Source organism: Schistocerca cancellata, chromosome 1, assembly GCF_023864275.1.
Source record: "Schistocerca cancellata isolate TAMUIC-IGC-003103 chromosome 1, iqSchCanc2.1, whole genome shotgun sequence".
Classification (NCBI taxonomy): domain Eukaryota; kingdom Metazoa; phylum Arthropoda; class Insecta; order Orthoptera; family Acrididae; genus Schistocerca; species Schistocerca cancellata.
In genome coordinates, this window is record NC_064626.1 from 870,366,829 (window position 1) to 870,384,223 (window position 17,395).

At 38.0% G+C, this 17,395-nt stretch overlaps 1 protein-coding gene across 2 annotated transcripts in view; it reads left to right on the forward strand.

The window, feature by feature from the left end:
- Window positions 1–17,395, forward strand: part of LOC126189981 (F-box only protein 21-like) — a 104,507-nt gene that overhangs the window by 54,696 nt on the left and 32,416 nt on the right. The window contains exon 9 of one of the 2 annotated variants that reach the window (XM_049930983.1): window positions 15,840–15,896. The exons of the other annotated variant lie outside the window; for it this stretch is intronic. Within the exon in view, the coding sequence (XP_049786940.1) occupies window positions 15,840–15,896 (57 nt within the window). The remainder of the gene's footprint in view (window positions 1–15,839; window positions 15,897–17,395) is intronic. 2 annotated transcript variants of the gene reach the window in all.

Sequence of the window (17,395 nt, forward strand, 5' to 3'; positions counted from 1 at the left end):
TCTGTTTGACTTACTTCACGGTAGAAGCATATGTACTTACGTTTACTTCCTTTTATACAAAATGTCAGTGTTAGTTATCAACTTGATTTAACACATTTTTTCATCATTTCTGTTCCTTTCTGTGTACATGTTCGTAAATGTATAATATCGACTCTGACTGACTAGCATCTTTGCACTCTCAGGTTTATCCTTGAAGCATATGAGATCTTTGTCACTTTTCCAACATCTGTGTTTCTTCCACCATACTGGTTACATGGGACTTGTTTTATGTGTCTGTTGTGAACATTGGTTTTATCATTATGTCAAGTGTTTTGTCGCTTTTTAACCTTAGGTAATATGTGCTCTGGCATGGTGTTCAGAAGAATGGAGGGATTTATACCACCATATGTTGTTGTTTTTATAATGTTTGGTACCATGTTGCCGTACACGATAAATTTGTTGTTAAGTAATTATAAATTCTTATTTTTCTTTATGGTCAAATTTGTAAACTTCTTGTTTTGTGGGACTGATTGCTTCCAGACCACCTGATGATGACCAAATGTTGAAATTGAAATTGTGATGTAAGAAAAATAAAAGTTTTGGTACAGCCAAAGCGGAATGATTACAGTCTCTCAACAGACACTGCAGGGTACTTTATTATGACCCACAAAACATAAATACCTACAAGAATAGATGTAAACCATTAAACTTAGATTCCTTTATTTTTGTATGCAAAACGGTGTATTAAATATTGCAGGATTACTTGAAAGTGGGCAAATTAGAAAAATGAGATTTGTCATGTGTAAGTTACCATAGAAGCTTCTAGAACTGACCTGCGGGTCTAGATACAACCACTGTGTACCCTTGTGTTTATGCCAACACAATTAGCTACTAGCCACCACTGTTGGCTTCTAGCTGAGTAATAAGGTCTACCATTTTACTTCGCAATGCAGCATGGAACATATTGTGTTGATGATTTCTAACTCTTTGTTGCCAACAACAAAAAAGTAGTGTGCCTAACTTTTCTCAGCTGAGCCCTTTCAAACTGCACTAAAATACAAAATAATCATATTTATAAGATTTTCAGCTTAGCAAAATACCACAACAAAAATATTTTTTCATGTTATTGAAAGTAGTCACAAATTGAAATGGTAATCCAGTACAGGATCAACCAGGCAGAACAGCTGTTCTGGCAGAACAGCTGCACTGGTTACTGATTTCGTTCTGCGACAAAAGCCATTGTTGTCATTAAGCCAAGACCAGGGAAGGGTGATTGCCTGAGCTCTTATCTTCCCTCTGTTTGGAGTATGGAAAGTGTGAACAGTTACCTAAGGCCGGTGTGCTCCCCTCTGTGGGCCCCCTGGAAGGAAGGAGTGCACCATTAGAGATGCTGTCAGTCATGGGGGATTCGCCCACGATGAGTACATAAACTCATCAACACAACCTCCATCTAATAAATGGGAATGGAATGGGGCCAGAGACACAGCGAATCTCCCAGTTGCACCTGGATACCTTACGATGTTGTGCGTAGGGGGAGGTCAGAACTTCATACAGTTGCAGGTGCATTAAAGTCTTGCACTTGCTTACTCAGTGCAACTTTGATTCTAGAGACACAGTGCTTTTCAAGCCCAAAAATGGTTTAAAGCTACATTCTTCCATGGATATGCTGTTCGTATAGAGGCTCATTGAACACTGGATTCTTCAGGTGGTGTCATATACACTCAACTACGTGATGGTATGATAGAGGGAGACATGAGACGTTATCTCTCTGATCAGGCTGTAAACACAGTCCATCGGGCTTCGAAGAAGGTGTATGCAGAATTAGTGCCTACCCGCATCCATTTCCTAGCGTTCGAGCAAGTGGACCTTGGGCTATGAAGTCATCATCAGACCCTACATACCGAACCCAATTTGTTGCTACCAATGACTGTGTATAACCACACGTGCATGTCCTGTAAAAACTTGGCCAAATGAGTGACTTGTGAAAGGGATGTTCATCAGGGAGATTGCAAACCTCCCTCTACCTGCTGCATCAGCTGCAGTGACGAATATGCTGCTTCATCCTGTGAACCTTGATTAGTGAGCTGCTCAGAAGATCCAGGTGAAGGAAAAGATACCCATCAATGTTGCTCATTAAATGTTAGCTAGCCGAAAGCCTTGTATACCACTGTCTGGCAGTTCCAGTACCGTTGTTATTATATCACGATCCATGAAAGATATGGCCGTGCAAACTTGTGACTTCCACTTCAGTGCTACAATTGTGAAATCGTGTCGTGCTAAGGTGATGTCACTACCTCTGCCCACTACAGTTGGTCAACACACCATAAAACCTTCACCCACACTGTTGAAGTCACTTGTGACACGACCAGAAGAATGGAAATTCATAAAAGAATACTCCTGAAATGACTTTTAGTGCACCTCAAAGGCGTCTGGGTCCACATCTGACAAATGCGAAGGTACTAAGAAGCCGAAAACACAAAAGTTCTTCCCCTTCTTCCACTAGGAGGTCCTCTGCAACAGTGGCACTGCACAACACCTCTGTGTGGCTGATCTACATTTCGCAGGTGCTATTCACCAACAGATTCTGTAGCGTGGAGTCAGCTGACCTGACCCAGGGAGGTTTTTTGATACCTCTGAAGAAATAATGGAACAGGCTCCTCCAGCCTCAGAACCCTGTGGTAGTATGCATCTGAAATCTGACAGGGTGATGGAACGCATGATCGATGGTCGGCTTGTATGGTAGCTTGAGTCTTAGAATTTGCTAACAAAATGCACAATGTGGATTTAATGAGCAGCGCTCTACAGTTGATCATCTTGTTTCCCTGTCAACCCATATTATGTAAAAGTTTCTGCTGCAAGTGCCAGACTGTAGCTATGTTTTTTGATTTGAAGAAGACTTGCGATATCTGTCGGAGGGTGGGCATTCTTTGAACAATGCACATGTGGGACTTAAGATTCTGGCTTCCCCATTATATCTGGGTTTTTTAAAAAGACAGGTTTTCAAGGTACGTGTGAGTTCGGTTTTGTTGAACATTTTTATTTAGGATAACTAGGTGCCTCTGGCACTGTTGTGACTTACGGTGGTGGAAGAAGTTTCTTCCACTGTCCCTACGTCTCAGTTCTGTTGCTCTTCTCTTCGTTGAAACAACACAAGTCTTGGAGCAGATGTTCAATAGAAAACTCTGTTGGTCCTGCCACATCTGTTATCTGGTAGCACGCTGTACCTGATCTCTGAATATCTGCGTGATTCAAACTGTACTTCTTGAGATGCAGATCAGAAAATCATCCTTCGCTTGTACCAATCCCTTGTCCGATCAAAAATGGACTATGGTTTTCTCGTTTACTCATTGGCATGACTGCCTATTTTATGCCATCTCAATGCAGTCCATCATCGACGCATTTGACTGGCCATGGGAAGTTTCTACACTATCCCAGTTATAAGTCTCTATCCACATGCTGCCAAACTACCACTGTCATACCGACTTAATCTTCTCCTTAGCAGACATGTGTACCATCTGTTCTCTATGCTCAACCACCCATCCTATGCGCACTTTCTTGATAACTTCCTGACTGCCAGTACATAGTAAGTGCAACATCTTTGCTGCCTCCTGTTTGGTTACTGCTTCAGAAGCTTAACCTCACATTATCTACCATGGTCCTGAAGGATGAGACCCCTTCATCACCTTGCTTTTGTGCAGAGGTTGGACTTTCCCAAGGAACACTAATGTAGATTTGACTTAAATCGCTGAAAGATTCTCAAACTTTGCACGCAACTTGCAGACAGCACCTTAGTCTATGCTGATGGCTCTGAAACCGGCCATGGTGTTGGATGCACCTTTGCCATTAGCAATAAACATTTTAGATACTTTCTTCAATAACAGTGCACGATTTTTGACTGCAGTGCTTTCTGTCCTCTATCGGGCCACCCAGTACATCTGACAACTCGGGCTTCTCAATTGTGTATTATGTTCAGATTCAGTTAGTGCCCTCCAGTGCTTCTGTGTGCTATACACATATTACTCCTAGAAATTGTGCAAGATTCCAGTTCAGATATACTGAGACAATGAATGAGAGTCGTATTGACTATCACCAAATAGAAAAAAACCCAAGTATTCCTGTTTCTATGGATAAAAGGGAATTTTAAAATTTGCTGTAAATTTCTAGAACTATGATATTACTTAGAAATTTTGCAGAGTTGTAAACCATGCTTATTATATTTATCAGGACTATTTTATTAGTTCATTAATAACTGATAATATTGTGCATAGGCTGATAAAATTTTATATCAGGGAATTAATGGAATATTTTCTATTAAATTTATGAGAATGAACCTTTATGATGTATGCGCTTCCTAATCCTAATCCTTCCAATCCTAAAATTCCTTTTTAAAAAAATTAAAAAATATTTAAATGCAAATAAATAACAAAATAATCCAGTATGGTGCTCAGTATCTACTGGAATGTGTGTGAATGTTAGTTTGTGTCTGCTTTTAATATAGTAGAGAACTGGGTTGAGTTGACTGATACTTAAAGTATGTTTCATCAGTGACGGCAGATGTTAACAGAAAGAAAATAACAGGAAGCAATCCCTTAGTTGAGAGTTATAAGATATTATTTTCAGTGAAAATGCAGCTCACTTTGTCTGTAAGTAGCATCAAAAATAGGAAAAAAAGTGGTTGACACTAGAGGGGTTGATGGTAATAAAATTACTGTGCAGCAGAAAACGCTAATTGAAAATACTATGAACAAATGGAGATAGTCACACTGGGCAGCCCACTGTTGCCCATGGTTATGAATGTGTATGTGGCATACTTGCAGAAAGAAGCCCAGAATTCATCCAAATATAAACTTAGGTGCTTTTTCCATTCTGCAGATGGCATATTCATCTGGCCACATGGAAGAGGTAAACTTGGTGACTTCCTCGTGCACCTATACCCTATACTCCCCAACATCAGATTTATTTACCCTATACTCCCCAACATCAGATTCATTATGGAGACTGAAGCAGAGGAAGAGCACTGTTCTGAACATAGTGTCAGGTGAAGAGCAGATTGCATTTAAAGTTGCAGTGTATTTCAAAACAAACGCACACTGACATGTATTAGTGTGCAGACAGCTGCCATCAACTTATGCAGAGGAATGTGCTACCAAAATATTAGTACACAGTGTGTGCGTGGCAGATTAGTATGCTCTATGCTAACCACTACAGTGCAACCTGTGGAGGTGGACGAAGTTATGGAGGAAGAGGCAGTCGCTGCTTTTATATCGCACACTGGTGTGCTATTAGGTAAACTCGCACATGTACTGAAAGAGCCCTGAGTAAGATCTGTCTTCTGCCCACCCAATATAACACGAGTGTAATTGAGGAGAGTAAAAGATGACACTTGTTTATGGAAGGTGTGGTATACCAGATTCTCTGCCAGTGAGGCAACACACATGTTGTGCAAATAATGTGCACCATCGAAAATTGCAATTGAGAACACTAATGACCCACTCAGTTGATGTATCCCGACAAATCAGCACTTGCATTACATTGTTTGTCTGAGGCAGTGGAAGACGGATGATTCTGGACTTCAGCACCAGCATGGAAATACTGGGACAATGTCATTAGAGGCCATCAAAGTATGTAACAGGAACAATCTCATCAACTGGGACTGCAACTGTAGTCCCAGCAAGAACCAGCACTTGATATAATTACAAATACACTCAGCAAACTCACTGAGCTGGTGGAGAGAGCAGATGGAGTACCCAAATCCATGATACCCTAGCCGGGGTGTCCTGCTGGGCGTCGCCAACTGCAGAAGCAGATGCTCTTGCTTCTTAGCCACTGTCACGGGCTCTCAGGCATAGACTGCATACAGAGTAGCCCACAGGCAAAGGGGATACAAGACCTCCTGGGGTGATAAAATAGTGCGCCTGATAATAGGAAGAGGTCTGATCATGAAATATTGTGCCTGTTGGACACAATGAACTGACAGTACATGCGTGGACTTCTAAACTTCTTTTTTTATTTCACATTTTTGAGAAGTGTTTTCTCATATGCTTTGTTTACCAACGATGCTTTCCAGTTTTTGGGTAATTTTGTCATAAATTTTTGGACTGTCAGATAATACATACATAATATAAACGTGTGTGTGTGTGTGTGTGTGTGTGTGTGTGTGGTTGTTTTTTTTTGTGCTCCACATCTCCTCCTATACCACTGGACTGATTTCACCTAGACTTGGTACATGTATCACTTCCTGTCTGGAAAGAACCACCCTTCCAGTCAAAGGTGCTAGGGTGGAGGTGGAAAACAAGTGTAGCCCAAGATGTGGGAATAACCAAATTTTTCATCTAATATTTGAGAATAAGAGCACTTAGTGACTTGCAAAAAATTTTACACATAATTTCAAAACTTTACATAACTTTTCCTCGCTGAAGGCTCCCACACAATGATTAAAGGAAAAAAGCGTTTCTCTTACCGCATTTTTGCTGATGGTACAGTAAAACTGCCGCATCAGGAACAATACTGAAGATATCCACAAAATTATATAGTTGCACAACACACAATTCAGGAGGTACAACTTAAAAAAATGTTGAGCCGTTGGAGGAGGTGGATAGAGTGTGTGATTTGGTGGAGGTAGACAGAGAGGGAGGGGGGTTTTTCGGAGGAGGTGGACAGGGAGGTAGCGGGGGGGGGGGGGGGGTTAATTGTTTATCATTTAGAAACAGCTGCCATTTTTGTTTCGGGCTGCAAGCGGGTTTTTGCATTTCAAGCATCTGCAGTTTTTTAAATTATTCAGTAATGGATTGCCCCAGGCCTTTCAAATAAGAAGTCTTTAGTTCAACACACTGGACTATAAATTAAAACCATGGTTGCCTAGCTGAATGTATTCCTTGATACATTTTTAATGGCACAGTTAATGGTCACAGAATTTTTAAAAAAGCAATTTTTGAACAGTATTTTTCCAAAACACCAAAAAAACGTATTTTCAAAAATGGATTTTTTGAATTTTTTCATTCTTTGCCCAGCAATATCTTTGTTAGGGAGCCAAAAAAAAAATCTGATATCATAACAGTATATTAAGTGTGTAATTTTCAGACTTCAGAATAAATTTCATCTTTGAGATTCAGTGGCAAGTTACCAAAAAAACACACAAAAAACCACTTTTCTTAATATCTGCAACATCTAGACTAATGGAATAGAGTATATCAATTACATAATTTAAATGCATGAAAAAACACATGAAATTAAAGTATGAGTAGGTGTTGAAACAATCCTCTGTGTGTTGTCTGCCCCTTCCACCAACATCTGTTCACTCACACTCAGTTAACAATGTGCTCTTGAAGTGTGCTGTTTAATAATGGAGTCTCGATGTCCTGGTGTTTGTATTAATGAAGCTTGCCATAAAAGAGTGAATGGAGTGTTTCCTAAAGACTTCACTTTAATTGAAGAGTACTCTGAAGAGGAATGTGTTGGTTTATTTAAGAGTTGTCTCAGAGGTCATCTCAGCTTGCAGATACCATGAAATTAAATACTTTAATTTCAGCACATATTTGACCAGTCTTGCTTTGGACCCTTTTCAGAAACATAATAAGCCTATTACAAAAGGTCTGAGAGAAATAATGTTTGATCAGTGTTCTAAAAATAAAATCCCTTTTATTAATGTAATACTAGGAAAGTCATTGTGTCCAACACGTTATTCTAAGATCTTTGTCTTTAACAAAGAAAGGGTTGGTGATATTTAGATGAAGAATTTTTCGACTCATCAGAGACTATAAAAAAGTGGACTTACCTTGTGAAATCCAAGTATATGGCCTGCTACTAAAATTAGAAGACTCAGCACAGAAAATACTTTTTGCATTGAATGCAAAAATTGAGAAATTGCAACTGCTATCAAAAGCAAAGTTGCACTAAACCAAATGGAAGTTCTAAAAATTCTCTGACCAAATATGATGGTTTGATGGAAAAGCTAAAAATTAAAGGTTGTATTTCAAGGAAAGAGGATAAAGTTAAGATTTGTTACCAAATTGTTGGAGTCGAGCAAAAGTTAGAGATGAATTTAATATGTCGGAATGTTTGATTAAATTAACAATGCAATTAGTAAAAGAGCTGGGAATTTTACCTGCATTACAAAAGAAATATGCGTCTAATTTCATAAATGTAAAGATGTCCAAAAAGGTTATTAGGTTTTATGAAGATGACAATAACCGACGTCTGATTCCTGGCAAAAAAGATTTTCTGTGAAAGAAAATTGTACTAAGATTCAGACATAAAAGAGGTTAATATTGTATAACTATTCACTGAATTCAAAAAAGAAAATCCTGACAATAAAATTGGGAGGTTAAAATTTTGCAAGTTGAGACTGTAATGGTGTATTGTTGCGGGGGCATCTGACACCTGTAATGTTTGCATTTGTTTCTATCACCATAATGTAAAGTTGATGATAGATGAGGCTAATCTTGTAGTTGACTATAAAGACCTTTTGGAAGTTGTGGTTTGCAATATTGATAGTTACAATTGTATGATCATGGAAAAATGTCAGGATTGTCCAAACAAGGTTTACTTGACATATTGGAAGAATTGGAAGAAGACGATTTGCTGCCTGACAATATAAAATACAAACAATGGGTGACACAAGACAGAATGGAAATTGTGACAATTACAAAACCACAAGAAGAGTTTCATGAAGTGTTGGTAGCTAACCTTGAAAAGCTGAAAATGTATCATTTTATTACCAAAACTCAGAGTAAATTTCTGAAAGAGAAAAGCAAGCCTTTTCAGTTGATGAATGCTTAGTTCTTAAGACTTCAGAGATGAAGTTTAAGGGCAGCAATGGGTAAACAAATGGACCACAGCTCATCCATTTGTTCTGTTATAAAGATCAAGATTAAGTGTCTCAGTTACTGTGTCATAAGTGACTACCTTGAACACAATGCTACAGCAGTGCTGGCTTTTCAACTGCAATTGACAAACTACGCAAAACAGCACCATCCTCCTTCCATAAAAAAACTTATTACTTCCCTGGTGGTGCTGCAAATACACACACACTTCCTTTCACAAAGAAGATCGTGGACTTGATGCAGAATGGCACTTTTTTTTGCATCATGTCATGGGAAGAATGTGTGAGATAGTGTCACATGTACAATGAAGCAAGCTGTCACGAAAGCTTGAAAGCTAGTCTGCAGCGTACCTGTGAGAACTGGATCTAAATGTTTGAATTCTGTAAAGAACAGGGAAAATATAAGGAAATACAAGAACTTTATGCCAGTTCCTTGGAGAAGATGTTGAACACTTGTTAGAAGATTAAAGGCACCCGATCTTTGCATTGTTTTATACCTCAGTCACACAACTCGTCCAAGTGTGAGTTCACATCAACATCCCATGACAGTGAACTTCCACAATGTGGAAAACTTGTACCACTGACAATTCAAAAAAAGAGGACATAATGGTTTGTGTTTGTGGTGAACAGTGGTGGGTTGCCAAGTTGATAATATTGATTGTCAAAACAAAGATGTGCGTGTTACAATTTACCACCCACCAGGACCGAGGACCTTGTTTAAAAATGTGGAAAAGTATCACGTCTGGATGCTTGTTACAATGTACTGAAGAAGTTTTCTCCCATGGAGTATACAGCTGTAACTGGGCGAACTTTTAACCTAACGACGAAACTGAGTGAAGATATTCCTCTGTTGTTCAATAAACAATGTGGTAAAAACAAATAAGATAAGAACAAGACAATGTAAGTAGTTGGTTTATTTTTTAAGAAAATTATCATAGATATATTTAAATTATGTAACTGATACACTGTATTCATTAGCGCAGATATTAAGAAACAAACTTTCGACTCGCCGGTAATTTCTTTTAATAACTTCTCATTGAATCTCAAAGTGGAAATTTATACTGAAGTTTGATAACATAAAGGTTTATTAAGTGTGTAATTTTCAGATTTTTATCTGGTGCCCTAAACAAAGAAATTGCAGACCAGCGAATGAAAAAATTCAAACACTGTTATTTAAAAAAGTATATCTTTTTTAAGTGTAAGCTTCTCACCATTGGTACTTTATAAAAAGTAACTATACTGTGTAATGTAATAGCACAGAAAATATTACTGCTGAGCAGTTATTCCTTCTTTGGAGAAATACTATTCAAAAGTTGAGTTACTTTAATTTGCGACAATACTTCCAGCTACGTGAGCTTGGTTTTAATTTATAGTCTATGTGGACTGAACTAAATGCTTCTTATCTGAACTGGGGCAACCCATTACTGAATAATTTAAAAACAGCAGATGATTGTAAATGTGAAAGAATGTTTGTGGCTGAAGGAAAAGTAGCTGCTGTTTCTAAATGATAACCAATAAAAAAATCTTATAAATATTTTTGAGTTAACCGAACGTGAGGGAATTCACACAACTAACATAAATTTTTTTTTTTCTGAGATGGTCATGCAACCAGTGCTGGGACCACTTGTTATAGATTTATGGATTGCCATGTGCAAAAAAAAAAAAGTTGTTATGTGATAACTGGAAGTGCTAAAAGTGATTCAGGACAGGCACATCTAGTAAAATTCTTGTATTGTATGTTTTTATAGATCATTTTGGTCCCAAAAATTCACTGTCATATAACCACAGTCACTTCCAATATTGTATTCCATGTATGTATCTGAAGAATTTTTCTTTTGGTTTTCACCCAGATTTATGTTAGAATGCCACTCCCCCTGTTCATATAAAACATCTTGTAGTGGGATTTCCTGTCATTTCAGTTTCTGTAACTCTTTGTGTGTACCTTCTACATCTTTACCAAAATGTGAACATGTTGAATAATTTCCACGGGAAAAAAAGGCACCATGAAGGAATTATCCAAATGGGATGCAAATGGGTAGTGCTCTACATGAAGAGACAAGAAAATGATTAATGTTTTAGAAACATTGGACAATTTATTCAAGAGAGAGAGAGCTTCACAAATTGAGCAAGTCAGATAAGGCTTTGGTCCACCTCTGCCCTAATATAAGTCGTTATTCAATTTGGCATTGATTGATCATCGTTGGATGTTCTCGTGAGGGATGTTGTGCCAAGTTATCTCCAATTGACATGTTAGATTGTCAAAATCTTGAGTTGGTTTGGAAGCCCCTGTCCATTAGCAAGCAAAAAGACAAGCAGTAGAAACCCATGCCATGTGTGAGTTGGCACTATCTTGCTGAAGTGTAAGCCCTGGCTGGCTTGCAATGAAGAGCAACAAAACAGTGTGTAGAATATTGTAAATATACCAAGAGTGCTGCTGATGAGAACCAAAGTGGTCCTGCTATGAAAAGAAATGACCCCCCGGACCATCATTCCTGGTTGTCAGCCCATATTATATATGTTTAGAACAAGTCTTGCTGTTGTGCCTGAAGTCTCAACAGGGTCTGCTATGTATCCTCCATAAATTATTTTTCTGCAACAAGCTATAGATATGAAATTTCTTTCTACTCTGTTTCTCTGTAATAAAATGTGTTCTGCTTCTAATGCTATTTGATCACCTTTGTCACATCTCATTTGATCTTACTTAATTCCTCTTCCAACTCATTTAACCTATCTTATGATCCTATTGAAATTTATTGTTTCTAAGTAAAAATTAGGAAAAGCTTTAGGGTTTTTAAGGGTAATGTTGTTGTCTATTATAAAAGATTTGTGTAGCAAGGTGGAGGTGTAGTAGTAACTGGCCAAGCTTCATGGACACAGCTGTCACCCATACTCAGTCAACTATTCTCAATATTCTTCCTCCTGCATTCAATTACTGGATCTTTTACATCTGCTGTGGCCTGACTCACTTTGTAAGGCATGTGAACATTGTTGCCCGTTCTTCGTATGGAAGTTAAAACTTGCATAGCCTGTACAAAAACAGTTTTTTTCCCCTTCTCTGATTGAATCCACTATGGGGTGCTACTGCAACTGTATTCCTAATCCATAGAAATCCTATGGGAGGTGGCTAGACAGGGATCTTTCTCCCTCAGTAAATATATAAGTGTTTGTTATCTATAGAGTGAGTGTGACACCACTTAGAGGTATGATACCTCAGCTCTGCAATCGGATTTTTTGTGGACATCTCCTTGTTTTACTTCTGTCCTTCCTTTATGAAGTGAGTGATGTAATAGATGCTGAATAGCTTCTCAGATAATTTTATATGAAGAGAATGGTGTCCTCACTGAAATATTTAAAGTGATATCATTTTCATTGTTGCTTTTAATAGTGTTTCCTCCAGTGTGAAAAGTCCTGTTAAGTTTCCTTTGTAAGTGGATGATACTTATTCTTCTGCTCTTTCTCTAACCTTGTGACCACAACTTATAAACTTCAGCTGACACTCAAGAGGTTAGCACAAAACTTCAGTTTTAAATTTTATGCAAACACCCCTTCTGGTCATGTTTCTTAACCCTTTATTTTGATGAAAGGTTTCTACAAAAATATGTACCCATTTTCATAGTATACTTTGCACACTTGGCTTCATGTTACGGACTAAATAATTAATTATGAAATATTATCTATTGTAATAAATAAAATGATCATTCAATAATTACCATGCAAAAGACAATAACAGTACCAGGTGGACTGTAGTGAACCATGTATTCTGGTGGTCATGATCTGTTGTGCGCTGCTGATGTTTTCATAGTGATGCCTGCAGTTGACAGCACTTGCACATGATGGAAGGGCTGAACATCATCTTCAAATGTGTCCCTAAGTTTCCACTGCGGAAAAATATTTCTGTTGCAGCTAACACACAGTAAAAGTTGACGTGCACAGTTATAGTCAGAGATTCTGAATGCGTAACATACCTGACTGGCATGTAAGGGGCATAAATTAGCTTTTAAGAATTTGAAGAGGCGTTAAATTTTGTGTGACTCACTTGGTTGTCACATGTAAGAGTATTTACAGTAACAGTGATGAGACCGCTGAAAAATATTTAAGTGTCTCATTGCTGAAAAAATAGCGAAGTATTGGTGGTGGTAACACCCAGTCCTCGAGTAAGGAAAATCTCCAACCCAGCCGGGATTCGACTCTGTGCCCCTCACATGACATTCAGCCGTGCTGATCACTCATCTGTGGAAAATTGGGGGCAGATAGAAATTGTCTGCTATAGTTATACAGACACTTCAAGTCTTGCCTTGAATATGATTACACATGGATTTCCCCAGTCTTCATATCTAAAGATACGAGGTACATTTCATCATAAGAGGACTAAATTAGCTTCTGGGACTCACAACCAGGACATACTCAGCATGTGCGCATAGGCTGAGGACCCATGATTATCAATCTGTTACCAGTTCCTCATGGTGCAAACTGTATGAAAGACTCATCCGGTAATGCAATAGCCTTCATATGATTTGTTTACCACTCTCGAAGATCGTATGGGATTAGAGTTAAGCAACAACGAATGCGCCTAAATGTAGCAGACATTCAGGTTTTGCCTCAGGGGTGACATCAGGCTACGTTCAAATATAAATGTGCCACAAATCTAGATATTGTGTGAATCTACCAGACAGGCAAATATAGACCCACAATGGAGTCCTTTGCAAGATTTGTTAGGTGCTGAGAACACTGGCTCAAAAGAGTGCTCAGCATCTCCTTGTCCTTCGGTGATCTCTCAACATCTGATACTGTTTCTGCCCCTTATATATATATATATATATATATCCTGTCAGGCCTACTGACAACAATAGCTCACTGTGGTAGCTGTTCAATCTGTTGCAGAGAATTGAGAGTCTAACCACTTGCATATTTGCTGGTGGATTGGGTGTGTTTGCGGGTGCAGCTGCCACCTGAGTGCTTAACGTTTTTTGTCAGGTGCTTCATTTACCTGTAAAATGTCTCCTATTTCTGTATGTGAACTTCGCTTTTGTGCCCAAATTTTTTGCTCTACCCCCTAACTTGCATTTCAAAGAAGAGTCAACAGTTCGAAGAGTAAACACCTTTCATGAGCTAAATCAGCAATATGTGTTGAGCAGGCACAGATGTTTGCAACTGAAAATGAATCTGCACATTTATAAGCATTTATCAATTTTGGTTTCATCTTATTGATCTTAGGAGTAACATGATTTAATTTCTAACTTTTTTCAATATCTTTAGTAGTTAACACAAGAGTTCCCTGTCCAATGTACTGCTAATGGTAGCATAACTCTACACTTAATCATCAGTTATGGATGATGCTGTGATATACAGAGAAGTCTCAATGCTAGAAAATTGCAGCAGAATACAGGAAGACTTGTAGAGGATCGATGCTTGGTGCAGGGATTGGCAGTTGACCCTCAACATAAATAAATGGAATTAAAAAATTTGCTGCACAAATAGGCAGATATACTCATTATTGTATGATTACATGATTTCCAACAGACAGTGGATGCAGGTGCAGCCATTAAGCAACTTTGTAGTCACTCAAAAATGCAATGACCGCACAATAAATTATGGCTGGCAGTTTAGCGGTGGCAGCATTTGCTGTGACATCAGTGTTACATCTTGTAACTGCGCACACCCCATGTCCTATTGACTGCATATTAAGTAAGAAATTCTGTTGGATGGTGGTTTAATATGGTGGTAAATTTTAATAAATGTAAGGATGGTGATAGTTCAGTGAAGTTTTGAGTGTCACATAACATTGGCATTGTGGCTGACAGAAAGGTTAGCTTGTAAAACAAAATTTTGCCCCTACTCCAGCTTGCCTGAGTTTTAAACTTTTTCAGGCTGCTGTATAAACTTATAATTAATTATTAATTGTAGAAAATTGGTGCATTTTGCCATGAATTTGTTTGCTCATCGCAAATGCTATGGAGATTCTGAATAAACTCAAATAACTTACAATAAAAGAGAAGTGCTGTGTATTATGGAGAAGCTTACTCTTAAAACCTCAAAATTTATTGTTTCAATAAGGATTGAATTCCATATTGACTCGCCCCATATAAGCCTCAAAATCACTATGGTAGTAAAATCTGAGAAACTTTTTTATGCATCATTTGCTATTTTTCTGTTGTATGTGTGAATTCATTTGAATTTACATTCTGCAGTCCTGTTGATTACATTTTCACTTTGGCTCACAATAAGTAGAACTCTGTCATCCCTTATGGTAGTTCTTGTAAGAAAATAATTTTCAACGTCCTCATGCTGTTTGAAGACTGTTCTTACTATCAGTTGATTCTTTCTCCTCTTTAAACAGCTCTGGGTTCCCCACTGCCCACTGTCCCAGATATAACACTTCCTAATTCACAGTGTCAATGGCTGCAAGATTATCCTACAAAAAATATTATGAACTTGGTTTGCATTTGGATATTTCTGCTGCATTTCATGATGTGCAGTTGACTGGAGGCTACTAAATGTTGCCGTGACAACCTTCACCAGATAACCTGATAACCTACATGCCCATGTACTGAAATGTACTGCTGTGGCCACCATTGTTTCTCAACAAATGTCTCAAGCTCTGGTCTCTCATTGTCACAACACAGCACCAAACAAATGACACATTACTTTCAAACAATGTAAATTGCAGCAACAATTCTGATAGGCTGGTTTGTTAGCAGCACTCGGAACTTGGTTAATGTAGAGTTGAATAGAAGCGAGTATGATGCATCTATTTGGCTTGTAAGTATTAATGGTGTAGAAAAACTTTTTAAAAAGTAGTTGTAAATACCTTTTAGTACTATATTTGTATGTTATTGCCATGGAACATTGGAATATTCATTAATGAAGCTGCATGCATGCAAGCACATTGGGAAGCAGCCAGAACAATTCACAACTGAAACAATGAGGCTTTATAGACTAGTGCATGTACTTCTAGTATTGCTTCGAACATGAACTGTGTTTTCTTCTAATGAGAATTTTAGAAAGAAACATTTAAAATAAAGTATGAAAATTGTTGCAGACCACTGATGATGCTTTGACAAAATGCAAAGCTAACTGCATCTGGGGCAAGAATAAGGCAAGTAATAACAATTGCATATAGACTGTCTTTTTTTCCTTTACCAACATGATTACATTCAAAAAAGATTATATTTGAGAAATTACATCATAGACGGGATGCCACATAGTCCTCAAAAGCTGCTGATTGTTATATCACTGTATTCGGGGTAGTATTTTAATCAGTGTGTTAGTGGTCTGATTTAATTTTTTAGTTTCACAGGATTTGATTCACCATTATTTTGCTTCCTCATTTTTAATAAAATGCAATTTGTGTTCCTTATATTGATATTTGAAGTATTTTTAGTTTACTGTACATAGAACTGAATTCATTATTTTTCTTTAATTTGCATCATATGTTTATTGATTCGTCTTGTTGTTGAAGTCCATTAATACAAATATTGTGTATTATTATTATTATTATTATTATTATTATTATTATTATTATTAGCATCATGGCATATGAAAAGTTATGTTAGCAGTGTGGTTCCATGTGTTTGTATCTTTGTATACTATGTCATATAAATTAAAAATTTGATATCTTATTTTTAATGTATTAGGTTGGTGTATAAGTTCTTAGCATTTCTGTTTTGCATGTTGGTATTCCAGTTGATACGGGTTTATTGATAGATTCTCATTTTTATTTGTAGTACAGTGTTGCTATTTGAGTTCACATACTGCCCTTTTGTCATTTGGTGATAGTAAGTGAAGCTGTGGACATTAGAAAAGTTTCAAGTGGAGAAATCAGAACATTTCCCACTTACTCTTCTCTTTGAGTCCAATAGAGAGGTGACAGCTTTGGAGGCAGTCAGAAACATTTGCATCATGATGGTACCCTTGGTCTAGGGGTAGCATCTTTGATTCATAATCAAAACATCTTCGGTCCCGGGTTCGATCCCCGCCACTGCCTAAATTTTGATAAATAATCAGCATTGGCGGCCGAAGACTTCCGGCATAAGAAGTCAGCCTCATTCTGCCAACGACCTTGTCAAAGAGGGCGGAGGAGCGGATAGAGGTTCAGGGCACTCACTTGTCCTAGGGGTGGGAAATTGCCCCTCAAGGCGGAAGAATCAGTAATGATCAATGACATGAGGATGCAGAAGGCAATGGAAACCACTGCATTAAAGACACGTAACGTGTATCCACAGGACATGTGGCCTGTATTTGAAGAAGTATCATGATGATCTCTCCATTGGCAAAAGATTACGGAATAGTCCCCCATTTGGATCTCTGGGAGGGGACTGCCAAGGGGGAGGTTACCATGAGAAAAAGATTGAATAATCAACGAAAGGATAATGTTTTACGAGTCGGGGCGTGGAATGTCAGGAGCTTGAACTTGGTAGGGAAACTAGAAAATCTGAAAAGGGAAATGCAAAGGCTCAATCTAGATATAGTAGGAGTCAGTGAAGTGAAATGGAAGGAAGACAAGGATTTCTGGTCAGATGAGTATCAGGTAATATCAACAGCAGCAGAAAATGGTATAACAGGTGTAGGATTCCTTATGATTAGCAAGGTAGGGCA